A 15,963-nucleotide genomic window follows, 5' to 3' on the forward strand; every position below is an offset into this window, starting at 1 on the left:
AGCCTCCACCACACTCCGGGGCAGAGAGTTCCACTGCTGAACAGCTCTCACAGTCAGGAAGTTCTTCCTAATGTTCAGATGGAATCTCCTTTCTTGTAGTTTGAAGCCATTGTTCCGCGTCCTAGTCTCCAAGGAAGCAGAAAACAAGCTTGCTCCCTCCTCCCTGTGGCTTCCTCTCACATATTTATACATGGCTATCATATCTCCTCTCAGCCTTCTCTTCTTCAGGCTAAACATGCCCAGCTCCTTAAGCCGCTCCTCATAGGGCTTGTTCTCCAGACCCTTGATCATTTTAGTCATCCTCCTCTGAACACATTCCAGCTTGTCAATATCTCTCTTCAATTGTGGTGCCCAGAATTGGACACAATATTCCAGATGTGGTCTAACCAAAGCAGAATAGAGGGGTAACATTATTTCCCTGGACCTAGACACTATGCTCCTATTGATGCAGGCCAAAATCCCATTGGCTGTTTTTTGCCGCCACATCACATTGTTGGCTCATGCTTAACTTGTTGTCCACGAGGACTTCAAGATCTTGTTCACACGTACTGCTCTCAAGCCAGGCGTCCCCCATTCTGTATCTTTGCATTTCGTTTTTTCTGCCTAAGTGGAGTATCTTGCATTTGTCCCTGTTGAACCTCATTTTGTTAGTTTTGGCCCATCTCTCTAATCTGTCAAGATCGTTTTGAATCCTGCTCCTGTCCTCTGGAGTATTGGCTATCCTTCCCAATTTGGTGTCGTCTGCAAACTTGATGATCCTGCCTTCTAGCCCTTCATCTAAGTCATTAATAAAGATGTTGAACAGGACCGGGCGGAGGACGGAACCCCGCGGCACTCCACTTGTCACTTCTTTCCAGGATGAAGAGGAAGCATTGGTGAGCACCCTCTGCGCTCGTCCATTTAACCAATTCCAGATCCACCTCACCGTAGTTTTGCCTAGCCCACATTGGACTAGTTTCCTTGCCAGAAGGTCATGGGGACCTTGTCGAAGGCCTTACTGAAATCCAGGTACGCTTCATCCACGGCATTCCCCGCATCTACCCAGCTTGTAGCTCTATCGAAGAAAGAGATCAGATTAGTCTGGCATGACTTGTTTTTGATAAATCCATGTTGACTATTAGCGATGACTGCATTTGTTTCTAAGTGTTTGCAGACCACTTCCTTAACAATCTTTTCCAGAATCTTGCCCGGTATCGACGTGAGGCTGACCGGACGGTAGTTGTTTGGGTCGTCCTTTTTTCCCTTCTTGAAGATTGGGACCACATTGGCCCTCCTCCAATCTGCTGGAACTTCTCCCGTTCTCCAAGAACTCTCAAAGATGGTTGCCAATGGTTCCGAAATGAGTGTAGCTAATTGCTCTGGGGACAACCTGTTTAGGTTAGTCTGTGGAACTCACTGCTACTGTATTATTGTAGAGTGAGGAGTTTTATTCGTATCTAAGTCAAAGAACTTGTTTTAAGTAACCATCAAGATTATTGTACCTCAGTAACCAATTAAGCTTGTGTGCCTCATTGAAGAAGATAGTTGATGGTTTATATTATATCAATAAACATTTTCTCTAGTTCAACTTTTAAAGAAGCCTCAGTAGTGAATCATTCCTGTGGGAAGAATTCTAGCTGTTTTAACATCTTTACATCACAGTCATCTCAGGAAACTAAAGGAGAGCTGGTGGGCAGGAAGATTCCCTCAGGGAACCATTCTTTAAAATTCCCAAATTATTTTGGGTGGTGGCAGCAACTCTACCAGAATATACACGTTACGTCAGCATACATCTAAACGCTCAGTGCCAAGAAGCATATTCCTTTATAGTGGTGTCCAGTTGGGGGATTAGTAACCAGGATCTTTTGAACTGATTTATTTGGTGTGATATATTCATGAGTTATAATCCCTGACTACGTTATACATGGATTGCACTCATAAATCTTCAGCCACTCTTTTACTGAGAAAGAGTTAAAGTGCAACACTAAAAGAGCACCATGTTAGGCAACCTTTTGTTCTTCCTTTTGTCTTTATTTCCATACTCCTGAAAAGATCAAAATTTACCTGGAAATTTATGAAATAAATCAAATGTGATGGGACGGGGGAGAGGAAGAGTACAAGACTTGGCTATGGCGACTATGATTGGATTGGGACCCATACTTCAAATGAATGTGTAAACACAAAAACTGCACAATTGTGTATTTTCATTGCCCGCTGTCTTGTACTTTGATGTTTTTAATGCTGTTTCATTTTGGAGGGTGCATATTTTTATGTATTTACCATTTTATTGTATTTCAAAGAGACAAGATATAAATCGAGATAATATATTTTGGCTGAGAAGCAGGCATTGGAAGGTCAGCCTTCCAATAAACAATACAAATATCAGCATTTGTTACTTTCTACATGTTTTTCATAGACAAATCTAAAGCAGAATAATGAATAAACCAGATCTTATAAGGTCTAGATTCATCAGTTCCTATCGCTTTCATACTTATTCAACTTTCTTGGCTACTTGCTATTCCAATCTTTGATTTCCCCCTACTTCTACATTTCTAATTCCTCTTTCAGGTTTATTTTATGAGTACAGCAGAGTCTTACATAGCCAGCCTTCACTCATTCAACGTTCTGTGTTATCCAACGCAGTATGCATCCCACCTGGTCCATAGCAGTTTCAATGCATTGTGATGTTTTGGTACTAAATTCGTAAACACAGTAATTACTACATAATGTTGCCATTAGGGCTGGGCGGTTTCATTCGTTAATTTCGTAATTCGTTATTAATTCGTTATTTTTTTGATAACGAAGCGATATTGAACCATTCAGGAGCAACTAAAAAACGAAACGAATTTTTCCAATTCGTTTCGTAATTGTTTCGTAATTGTTTCGAAATTGTTTCGTTATTATTTCGTTATTATTTCCGTATGTCTGGTGCAAGTTTTATAGTCGTTGTTTGTTTTATCAGTGATAAAAAATAAATTATCACACCAACAGTCAACAACAGAGGGAGAGGGAAGCTTCAGAAGTTCCCCCTGTCCCATTTGGAGGGTTTTTTAGCGTATTGCACAATTGCGTCCGCCATTAACGAATCGATTCGTTATTGTTTCGAAATTATTTTGTAATTTCCGAAATTTCGTAAATATTGAACTTTTTAAAAGAAAAATTTCGGAATTCTTTTAAAAAACGAAACGCAAAAACCCCCTAAAAACGAATTGAATTTAGAAACAATTTTTTCTGTAGTTGGACAGCCCTAGTTGCCATGTATTGAACTGTTTTTTCTGTCGATTTGTTGTAAAACATGGTTTTTTGGTGCTTAATTTGTAAAATCATAATATAATTTGATGTTTAATAGGCTTTTCCTTAATCCCTCCTTATTACCCAACATTTTTGCTTATTCAGCTTTCTGCCAGCCCGTTTATGTTGGATAAGCGAGACTCCACTGTACTGCTTGTAGCTACTCTACAGTTCAAATCTGAGGGTTATCAAATTGGCAGCAGGCCTGTTGCTTTTGTGTAAAAATATAACTGAACTCTAGAACTGATGTTTTGATAAGAAAGGCCACTCAAATTCAGCTTTTATTTTGATCTGATAGCTTCTTTTTCTAAGGTAATCTTTTTCCTGAGTAAATGCACACACCTTTTATTCTGATGCCACATGGAAAGTGATGTTTTTGAATCATCTGGATGTCCTAAGTCTGTCTTTATTCTTGAGTAAACCAAGAATTCAATTAAATCCAGTTCCACACACTGATACATGTTAATGAGCATAAAAGGTGTGCCAAGTGAAACCTTAATTATTAAACGCCACGGTTAATATAAATTGACCCCAAACCTCTAAACCATGATGTAAAATTTCTTATTGTTTTCAACAGAATCAAGGAAGTAATTGGATTACTATTAGAATGGGATACGGAAAAGGACTTAATAAAAGAAAATATGGTCAAATGGGCTATAGACCTTGGACATCCCATTCTCCTCAAAGAATGGGAGCAAGTTTGGAAGATCCAATCAAAATACACAAGAACGGTTAATATAATTGAAAGTTGGTATAAAACATTTTACCGCTGGTATATAACACCCTCACAATTATCTAAATTTTATAAAAATAATAATAATCAATGCTGGAAATGTGGCAAAGAATTAGGAACTTATTTCCATTTGTGGTGGAGTTGCAAAATAGTTAAGAAATTTTGGACATTAGTACATAAACACACTAAAAAAATCATCAATATCAAATATGATATGAAACCAGAATATTATTTAATAAATGTAATAAATTTCGAAATAGGAAAAAATGAAGAGAAAATGTTACTTTATCTATCTGCTGCTGCAAGAATTACAGTGGCACAAAAATGGGGGAAAAAGGACCCCCACTAAAAGAAGACTGGATATTCAAGATAGTTTGCAGAATGAAGTGAAACTCCAAAGTAAATAAAATAAGAAGGGGGGGGGGGATGAACCAGAAATATTTAGTGAAGGAATACAAAGAAGGAAAACTTAATTCAAAATTGTCCCTCTGTGGATCGAACCAGAAGAAATCTCAATCCTTTATCTCTTCCTTTTTCCCCTACTCCCCCACACTCCTCTCCCCAAAACCCCTCTTCGCCTCAACCTACCCATCCTTTCCCCCAGTTATTGCTCCCCCCAATTCTTCTCTAGAATTTCTTACTTCTTTCCCCCCAATCTTATTGTTCCCTGTCTTTCATTGTAATAAAGTCTATAATAAAGATGATTAATTTTAAAAAGGAAGTAATTTGATTGCCTGAGTTTCAAGATACAATAGTAAGAATTAAACAATATCCATCTTAGGGTTTGTTTGTTGTTGTTTTTTTGTCTTTATAATATATAGATCTGTTTTCCAAGAAAAGCCAGACTTGAATGGACATGACATAGGTTCTAGGAAGCAGGGAAGATCAGTAATATGTTGGAAGATACAGTGGCATCTGATATACATCCTGTGTCTAGTAGTATGTGCCCACTTGTCTGTCTCCTAAACTAGTCCACTAACCTCAGATAATGTGGAGGATATTGTTGTATCAACAGCATTGAAAGGGTATTTAATTGCTATTCCCTGTTCACTCCTGTGTGTGGAATAGAAGCTGTCCTTCAATTCAGCTCAGTGACTTCATTCCCATTCATATAGTTCAGAATCAAAGTATATATATACATTACTCCATTTATCCATCTCACCCAGAGTTTTATAATTTTATCCTTTGCATTTGGCCCGCCTACTGTTTTAATTCCTCTACCATTTCATTTTGAGTTTGTTTTATTATATATTTTGTTATTGTTTGCATTTTACTTTGATGGTTATTTGCTTGTTTGTATTTTACTTTGCTTTATTGTAATTCTTGGGCTTGGCCTCATGTTATCCACCCTGAGTCCCCTTGGGGAGATGGTGGCAGGGTATAAAGATGATGATGATGATGATGATTATTATTATTTGAAACACAAGATGACAACACAACAAGATGAGTCCACAGCAGACACTCTACCGGCTGTTGTATTGGATCACATGTCGGACACTTCCCAAGTGTCTAGGATTGTGTGATGTATCGGTGAATAATGCGTGCAGATCCCAGTAAGGTAGCCTTTTGCAGCTGGCAGCTGGTAATCTTGTCAGCGCCTATTGTGTTTATGTGCAGGCCAAGGTCTTTAGGCACTGCACCCAGTGTGCCAATCACCACTGGGACCACCTTTACTGGCTTGTGCCAGAGTCTTTGCAGTTCGATCTTTAAATCCTCATGTTGTGTCAGCTTTTCCAGTTGTTTCTCTTCAATCCTGCTGTCACCTGGGATTGCAACATAGATAATCCATACTTTGATTTTTAACACGAGCGTGAGGTTAGGGATCTTGTGCTCCAAAACTCTGTCTGAATCCGGAAGTCCCAGAGTAGCTTGACGTGTTCATTCTCTGTAACATTTTCAGGCTTATGATCCTGAAATTATTATTATTATTATTACAATTACCATTATAAAGGCAGAAAGCACAGGAAATTGAAGGAAAGGATGATTCTTTTAAAACAAATGGCCTGAAATGTGTCTTTGTAAAGCTCAATGTACATGTAACTCAAACAGAACAAAGAAAAAGGTTTGTGGTTTGATGGCTGCTATCATCATGGTGTTGATAAACAAGTTAAGGCTAAATCAAGACAGATTTTCAATATAATGTTCACTGCTGAAAAGTTAACAGCCTATTGCGGCTCAAGGAAACCAGCTAGTCAGTCGTCTGTATCCGTGGGTTCTGCATCCATGGATTTAACCATCTTCAACTTGAAAATATATTTTCAATCAGTTCTTGTGGGTTTTTTCGGGCTATATGGCCATGTTCTAGAGGCATTTCTTCTGACGTTTCGCCTGCATCTATGGCAAGCATCCTCAGAGGTGAGGTCACCTCTGAGGATGCTTGCCATAGATGCAGGCGAAACGTCAGGAGAAATGCCTCTAGAACATGGCCATATAGCCCGAAAAAACCCACAAGAACTGAGTGATTCCAGCCATGAAAGCCTTCGACAATATATTTTCAATCCTCACAGAAAACCTTGGTTTTGTCATTTTTTTATAACTGATGCCATTTTACTATGACACTGTATATAATGGGGCTTCAGCATCCACAGATTTTGGTATCCACAGTGGAAGCAGGGCTGGAATCAAACCTCATTAGATATCAAGGACCCACTGTAATTATGATCGAGAAGTGAATATTACTGGCTATGCTGAGCTATGGCATGATAGCATTATTCAGTCAAGTGCTTGAAGAGACAAAAAAGTTTGGTTTGGTCATTATCTGGTTTTTTTTGTTTTTTGATTTATTTTTTTTGTCGTGTCAGGAGCAACCTGAGAAACTGCAAGTCGCTTCTGGTGTGAGAGAATTGGCCATCTGCAAGGACATTGCCCAGGGGACGCCCAGATGATTTGATGTTTTTATCATCCTTGTGAAAGGCTTCTGTCATGTCCCTGCAGGAGGAGCTGGAGCTGATAGAGGGAGCTCATCCGCCTCTCCCCAGATTCGAACCTGCGACCTGTCGGTCTTCAGTCCTGCTGGCACAGGGGTTTAACCCACTGCGCCACTGGGGGCTCCAGTGTCTGGTTGAGATAACATAAAGAATATCTCTCATCAAAACTCCAATCTCTAGAACACTGGTTCTTAACCTGTGAGCTACAGACCATCAGTGGGCTGCGAGGACGAAAATCTGATCCGCAACCTCCTTCCATTTTATTAATTTATTTCTGCTCCTTTCACGCCACCTGCCACTCCTTCTCTGTCGCTGACCATGGTATATGTTCTGTATCCGAAACTAGAGCTGATGTGGTCTATCCAATGCAATTTTCTGGATCAGTCCCCCAAACTAAATCTGCAGTTGACAAAAAACATATTTTGGTACTAATGTTGGAGAGTGGTCCTTTGTCAAGTAGTCCAAGTGGTCCCTGGTTAAGTGGTCCCCGATCAAAATAGGTTGGGGACCACTGCTCTAGAACAAAGGTGGAAATTCAATTGTGTGAAGGATACATGTTCTCTTCACCTGTTTTTGAGGTTCTTGGATCTTACTTTTTTTAAAAAAAACCCGAGTCGGGGATTGCCTCTTCTGATTTTTTTCCTCTGAAATATGATGTAGCCCATCTCATGAACCTTATTTTGTCCTCAACCCCACAAACAATGTGTAATCATTTCTGGTTTTGTTTCTTGCAGCTACTATAACCTACAAGATCCCTGGATATCCACAGAATGGGCACACTACCTTTAGAAGATTCCAAGGAGAAGGTCTGCAGAGGTGTTGTTGTGTGTATTCAAATTGTTTCCAATTTATTGGAACCCTAAGGCAATGCTGTCATGGAGTTTTTGGGTGTTACTCAACAAAGTTCAACCAGGGAGTTTCCATGGCCGAGCAAAAAATCAAACCCTGGTCTCCAGAGCCATAGTCCAATTCTCAAACCATTATATTACCATGTGAGATGCATATGGTGATCTAGGCGACGGTCATCTCGAGGCTTGACTACTGTAACGCACTCTACATTGGCTTTCCTTTGTGTGATCCGGAAACTGAAGCTGGTGCAAAATGCGGCGGCTCGTCTTCTCACCGGGGTGCTGGCGAGGTGTTGTATCACCCCAATTCTACAACAGCTGCACTGGCTACCAATTGAGTACCGGATTACTTTCAAGGTACCTTTAAGGCCTTATATGATCTGGGGCTGGCATACCTGAGGGCCCGCTTATCCCCCTACCAACCCCAGAGATTACTTCGGTCCGAAGACCAAAATTTGCTTGAAGTCCCCAACATCCGGACCTATCATCTGTCCTCTACTAGGCAGAGAGCCTTTTCGATTGTAGCCCCTTATTTATGGAATGCCTTGCCAGTTGAGACCCTATCTATCCGAGATCTACTTGCTTTTCGGAAAGCCTGTAAAACCTTTCTCTTCTGACAAGCTTTTGATGGGTGAATAACTCGGGACTATGTCTGTTCTTGTTTTTATTGTATTTTAAAGTTAATTGTATTGTTTTAATCTACTGCTGTAAACCGCTCCGAGCCAAATTGGGAGTAGTCAAATATACAAGTCAAATAAATAAATAAATAAATATACAATAACAAAGAACTTGAAATAAATACAATTCTACAAGGTAGGTTAACCCATACACACACAAAACCTTATTTGAGCAATCACCCTATTGATCAAAACTAACCATTTTGGATAAATGTTCCAAAATGGCTTGGGGGAGAGGGTGAATAGCAAAGGTTCTTGATTTAGTCTCCATCCACCCCTCCAAAACCACCCTATTAAAATAATATCTTGGGACAAGCGAGAATAAATTATGAGATGAAAATTGAATCTTGGATTATCAGTCTTTTGCTTTAACATTACCCTATAAATCATTCATTATTGTAATGGCTTGTGCTTCATGAAGGATGCATCCAAGTGAACATGGAAATGGCTGCCAGCCAACAGTTGCTTCTTACCAACATGGGTTCTGCTCCACTAAGTCCATCCTATTTCCTCAAGTTTATTTAGATCATCACAGAGAGGCACAAGTTTATATCAGACATGTTGTTGTTCATTCGTTCAGTCGTCTCCGACTCTTTGTGACCTCATGGACCAGCCCACGCCAGAGCTCCCTGTCGGCCGTCACCACCCCCAGCTCCTTCAAGGTCAGTCCAGTCACTTCAAGGATGCCATCCATCCATCTTGCCCTTGGTCGGCCCCTCTTCCTTTTACCTTCCACTTTCCCCAGCATAATTGTCTTCTCTAGGCTTTGCTGTCTCCTCATGATGTGGCCAAAGTACTTCAACTTTGTCTCTAGTATCCTTCCCTCCAATGAGCAGTCGGGCTTTATTTCCTGGAGGATGGACTGGTTGGATCTTCTCGCAGTCCAAGGCACTCTCAGAACCTTCCTTCAACACCACAGTTCAAAAGCATCTATCTTCCTTCGCTCAGCCTTCCCTAAGGTCCAGCTCTCACATCCGTAGGTTACTACAGGAAATACCATGGCTTTGACTATGCGGACTATGCGGATATCAGACATACATTACCCAAATACCATGGGAAATTATCTGAATCACGTTGGTGATTTCTAGATCTCTCCCCATTCTCTCTGTGATAGCAAATGTAGAAAAGGCCCTTTGGGTAAGAGAGAGCTTGCAATCCAGATAAATGGCCAAGGCAAAACCTCCCTCCTTGAGAATGCATTCTTTAATGGAGCTTGCAGTGTTCATTAGGAGGCGATTTGAAAAGCCAGAGTTTTGACGTCCACAGAATCTGATTTACATGGTATATCGCACCACTGACAATTGCTGCCAGCATATTAGGCGAACTTTAACCTGCTAGGCCAACAATTCCTCCAGGCGGGAGCGTTAAATTTTTCATGAACACATTGCTTTAATAAAGTGCCTGGCATTAGTTATGGCTCCTGAATTAAAATGAGCGCAGCCCCGCAACATTAAATTTTAACATCGCCATCTAAGCCATTAATTTTGGCCAGCTTCTCTTTTGTACAGAGTGTTAGCAAGTGCAAGCAAGTAAAGGCATATTTCATTGGGCAGGACACTGAGAAGCCGTACTGCTAAAATGGTTTCACAGTCTCCACGGAGAACAAGCAGCATGTTTTATGCATCGATTGAGCTGAAAACAAATGTCAAAAACAAAGCTGACATTCACAAAAAAATTCTATCTGGTATCAGTTGAGTCATCCTTGAACACACGTTAATGCTCCTTATGGACTTACTAGATGCTCATCACATATGTCTCTACATTCATAGCAGGAATAAAAAGGTTTTGCCATCTTGCATTAACCAGATCAGTTTATAGATTAAAGAACTGGTTTCCCTTTACACATTTTTTCAACATTGACATTTGAATAGATGATAAACATTATTTCAAATGCAGACGTCCAGACTAATGCACATTCCTCAATGCAGGAATGGGGTCCCTATATTCTTCCATTTGTTATAATAGCTAGCAATCTAATTCAACATGGTTAAGAGTAAGTGGTGGTGGCAGTTTTAGTCCAAAATATCTGGGAAACAAAATATTGGGGCCCATCATTCTGTATCTTTTTTGAAATTTTGAATTTTTCTGGGACTACAGTATAGACAAGAGCTGTGGATAAAGACAAGCTGTTCTCTATCAGGAATAGAGAACTGCGGTGGTGCAGTGGGTTAAACCCGTGCCGACAGGACTGAAGACCGACAGGCCACAGGTTCGAATCCGGGGAGAGCATGGATGAGCTACCTCTAACAGCTCCAGCTCCCCATGAGATTTTTGCTCACCGTTCTTGTGATCATTTTGAACCCACAGGGTAAGATCTTGCGTGGAGCCCCAGATCGAGGGAGATTATCAGTAGTCTTGTATCTCTTCCATTTTCTAATTATTGCTCCACGGTTGATTTCTTCACACCAAGCAGCTTGCCTATTGCAGATTCAATCTTCCCAGTGTGGTGCAGGGCAACAATTTTTGTTTCTGGTGTCCTTCGACAGCTCTTTGGCCTTCACCACAGTGGAGTTTGGAGTGTGACTGCTTGAGATTGTGGACAGGTGTCTTTTATACTGATAACAAGTTCAAATAGGTGCCATTACTACAGGTAATGAGTGGAGGATAGAGGAGCCTCTGTCTGTGAGACCCAGAAATCTTGCTTGTTTGTAGGTGACCAAATACTTATTTTCCACGATAATTTGCAAATAAATTCAATAAAAATCAGACAATGTGATTTTCTGGATATGTTTTCTCATGTTTTCTCTCATAGCTGAGGTCTACCTATGCTGTCAATTACAGGCCTCTCTCATCTTTTTAAGTGGGAGAACTTGTATCTGACTAAATACTCCCCCCCCCCCCACACACAGTATAACAATATTTTAAGAGTAGACAGTAAGGAGTAGCATCAATAGGCATGAGTGTGAAACTTGTAGAATATTTCTTGTTATATGTTTAGTATGTGTCCAGGAGTATGGGCTGTATAGGTTATGATTATTGTTTTAGATAGAATTCTGTTAGCTGTAGTCTAGTATTACATACCAAGAAAAACATTTCTTTTAATTAGTTTCTGTGGGGGTGGTAATGTTCTTCCTCTTTTGTATTTCCGTTCTCTTGAATAAAAAAAGTTAAAAATAAGTTGGGAATGACTTGAAGGTACACAAAATGAACAAGAACAATACACTAATATGCACACATTTGGACTAACAAGATGAATATCAGGGAGGAGATGATCTAGAAATTTATTTCTTGAAACTTCTGAGCTATGCTTAGCAGACCCATACCACTGTAGGACAGGTCAGGGGAAGTAAACTGCATACCACATTAACCCAACTTTGTTATAGAAGTCTTGTTTGATCATACAGAATTAACACACTTGCTGAAATTCCCACAAAGCTCTAGAAAAGCTAGACTTTAAAAAAAAATCACAATTCTTTTTAGAGTAATTTATATTACACAAATTTGGTACTGTTAGAAACTGAAGGTATGAAATTTTTAAAACTTTCAAATAGTAAAAGAAAATGGACAGTATGCAAGCCAATAATTAACCATACCCCACCATTTAAGAATGAAAGCAGCTCTGGTTCTTCATAGTGCTAAATAAAAGTGCTGGGACACAGTCAGCGTGAAGAGAGATATCCGAAACCCCTTTTATTTTAAAAACACATTCCATTTCTGATTTAGTTCGTCTATCTAGGCCTATTGTGATATTCTTTCAAAAAATACTACCATTGTGAATTTTTAACATCACGTTAAAAAAGAAAAGCACTCAAAGGCTGAAAAATTGATTCTTGCTCCAACTACAACAAAATAGAAATCACAGTCTCCATATATATTAGAAATGAATATGAAAAGAATCTGAAGTATCCTGAAAATTATTTAAACCTCAATAGCATCGTAAGAGGGAGAGAGTAAGAAAAGCCTTCATATTTCATTAGCCAATGTTACACAAAGAATCGGGTAGAAAAGAAAGAAAAGCAGAACTAAGGAAGGCTATGCGGAATATTTTACTTCTGTAAGAGCTCAGATGCTCAGCATAAAAACATGGTTCTGGATTTGAAACAGAAATAAGCAGTTTCTTTATCTCAAAAAAATGCATTAACAAAGTGAACATTTTAGGGTCATTTTGTTTATACAATGATATGCAGCACTTAGCTGCAACAGTATAAAAATACAAACTCACAGAAACGCCAGCATTTTCCTGTCTCTCTTATGCTCATTCCCTGTCAAGTAAATATGTTCTTTGGTGCCAAAAGCTTCCTATCCCATGGGAATGCCGAAAAACAGACCTAATCAGTCATAACTGGAATTTGAGTGAGTTTGGGTTTCCTATACACTCGAGAGTGAGTTCTTATGTTACCTTGGCAGTGTTGGATACCAACCATTTCTGTAGCACCCAAAGAAAGAGTTCCCATGCTGCATCTCCTCCCTCTACTAAGATTAAACACAGAAATCTGGACTAATGTTGACTTGGTTTGAGGGTTGGGGAAGAAAATGCACCTCTCTTCTCATGTTAGCTCTGGTCCTCTTACTGCCAAGCTAATATAAGAACACAAACTCTTAAAAAGAAAAGAAAAAGATCTATACTTATCAGGATTTGAAAAAGCAATTTTACAATTGCATTTTGTCAATTCTGACTTTAAAAACCCTAGTGTATACAGAGTTCCATACAATCCTCAATGTGGGGTCATATGCACACACAATTTTAAATTAAACCATTAGCACAGAGCATGTTATACTTCAAACCTATTCATAATGGCTCTTTTTAACGGTGTTGTTAAACTATCATCCTAACAGAAGAAGCAATTTTGGATCACCCCCTTCATCCCTTTTCAAAAGACTGAAAGAATATACAGTACATATACAGCTTAACAATTTGATTCATCTAGAGTAGTCTTCATTTTGCTCAGTTCCTAGAGTTCTTTAGAATGAAGGTAATAACAATCAAAAGAAAGGTCCCCCCCCCCCAACGAGTGAAACAATAAAGAAAGAACCAAGAACTATGCTCAGAAGAGAAATGGTATAGAACATCTATCTCTATATATACATACACACGCACATTCATTACCTTCCATGAAAACCAGCCTAGATTCTATTGAAGAACAAAAATGTTATTGTAAAAATGCTTCTAATTTAACAAAACAGGGAAGAAATGGCTGCTATCAAAATATACAATTTGAATTGCAGGTTAGAAGGCGTATGTTAATAAAAAATAGTTTTAAGCAAAATCCTTTGCTTGTAGCGATGACGGCTTGTCGGTCTGTCATTGCAAGATGGTGATTCAACAAGACTGAACCATGACTCCCTTCTTTGTCTGTGTAATGTTCTTGACACACATGGATTGGGAGACCATTCCTCTCTAGACCAAAATAGTTTTCAAAGTCTTCTATCCAAAGTTTGAGAAAACGAAATGGCACTCAAGAATTCAGAACCTCAAATGAGATTTGTGTTTCACCATGTACCTGTAATGCAAAGGTAAAAGAAAACACATTATTATTATTATTATTATTATTATTATTATTATTATTACTATTACTATTATTATTATTCAGTTCTTGTGGGTTTTTTCGGGCTATATGGCCATGTTCTAGAGGCATTTCTCCTGACATTTCGCCTGCATCTATGGCAAGCATCCTCAGAGGTGAGGTCCTCTGAGTGAGGTGACCTCACCTCTGAGGATGCTTGCCATAGATGCAGGCGAAACGTCAGGAGAAATGCCTCTAGGACATGTCCATATAGCCCGAAAAAACCCACAAGAACTGAGTGATTCCAGCCATGAAAGCCTTCGACAATACATTATTATTATTATTATTATTATTATTATTATTATTATTATCTTTATTTGTACCCCGCTAGCATCCCCCGAAGGACTCGATGCGGCTTACAAAGGCCAAGGCCTCAAAACACAACATAGCAATACAACACCTAAGGCAAATTAAAAACAGTTGAAGCAATATTACACAACAAGCAATAAACAATACACGAAGACACAATAAAACTGGGCGAGAGTAATGGGTACAAGGTTAACAGTGCTGATGTGACAGGTGATATGTAGGGATTATAGGGCAAGTGCAGTGTGCGGTGTGCAGCAATCTTAGTTCTAATAATGTGCTTCTGGGACTTATTGGAGATTCCTATTGTGGAAAGGCACATCGGAACAGCCAGGTCTTCAAGCTCTTTCTAAAGACTGCCAATGTAGGGGCCTGTCTAAGATCTTTGGGGAGGGTGTTCCAGAGTCAGGGGGCCACTACAGAAAAGGCCCTGTCACGCATCCCCACCAAACGTGCCTGTGACGCAGGTGGAATCACGAGCAGGGCCTCTCCGGATGAACAAAGTGAACGCGTGGGTTCATAAATGGAGATGCGGTCACGCAGGTAGGATGGTCCCAAACCGTTTAGGGCTTTGTAGGCAAGCACCTGCACCTTAAATTGGGCTCGGAAGATAAACGGCAGCCAGTGGAGCTCCTTGAACAGGAGGGTTGACCTCTCTCTGTAAGGAGCACCAGTTAACACTACACAAAGCTACAATACATTATTGTAGCTTTGTGTAGTAAACTGCTAATTCAGGCATACATCTCCATACAGGAAAAAGCGATATGAACAATACAAGTCAACAAACTAAAGGAAGTACTGAAATCATGCACAAACATTTTTTTTTGGTTCTTACCCTGCCTTTCTCCTCATATAAAACTCAAGGCATCTCTCAACATTTTATTTCATTATTTTTTCCAACCAGATATAATTTACTCTAGAATTTAATTTTAAACTCACTACATTTTAATCTTTGTTCTGTCTATTTTAATATAAGTATTTTGTAGAAATAAGTTTTAATATGTCTATTTTATATAATAATTATGTGTTTTTAGCTATTTTGTAACCTGCCTCGAGCCACAAGGAGAGGTGGGTACAATATAAAATAATAATACTAATTGTTATTGTTATTGTTATTATTATTATTATTATTATTATTCCCTCTCTCTATAACAAACAGTGGTATGTGAAATAAACCTTGTCACAAAATAATATTTTAACATTAACCGCTTTGAATCCCCCTAAGGGTGAGAAAAGCGGTATAGAAATACTGTAAATAAATAAATATAGAAATACTGTAAATAAAGGATTTTAACTATTTAACTCTCAGAGTTAGAGTCTAGAAAAACCCCTTAAAAGAGGACAGATGAACATGAATGAGGGATTGCTTGAAATGGAATAGTTATTTAATACGTACTAGTATTCTTCAGCCAAAGTTAGTTAGTTGTTGTCACAGTGGCTTATAAATTACCGTATATTCCGGCATATATGACGACTGGGCGTATAAGACGACACCCAAATTTTCCAGTTAAAATATAGAGTTTGGGATATATTCGCCATATAAGACTACCCCTCTTCCAATGCACACCAAATAAAAATTTAAAAAGCATCAGATTTGATTTCAATATGGTAATTTTTCCTATTACTGTACCTCCTTCTCTGCCTCTCAGATCTAGCACATGCGCACCTGCACCACTTCACTGCAGTCTTCAGGAGCGA

The 15,963-nt window shown here is 39.1% G+C and overlaps 1 protein-coding gene across 1 annotated transcript in view; it reads right to left on the reverse strand.

The window, feature by feature from the left end:
- Positions 1-12,060: 12,060 nt before the first annotated feature.
- Positions 12,061-15,963, reverse strand: part of CDC73 (cell division cycle 73) — a 164,717-nt gene continuing 160,814 nt past the window's right edge. The window contains exon 17 of the mRNA XM_060774537.2: positions 12,061-13,896. Coding sequence (XP_060630520.1) covers positions 13,860-13,896 — 37 coding nt within the window. The 3' untranslated portion in view covers positions 12,061-13,859. The remainder of the gene's footprint in view (positions 13,897-15,963) is intronic.

This window comes from Anolis sagrei, chromosome 4 (assembly GCF_037176765.1).
Source record: "Anolis sagrei isolate rAnoSag1 chromosome 4, rAnoSag1.mat, whole genome shotgun sequence".
NCBI lineage: Eukaryota > Metazoa > Chordata > Lepidosauria > Squamata > Dactyloidae > Anolis > Anolis sagrei.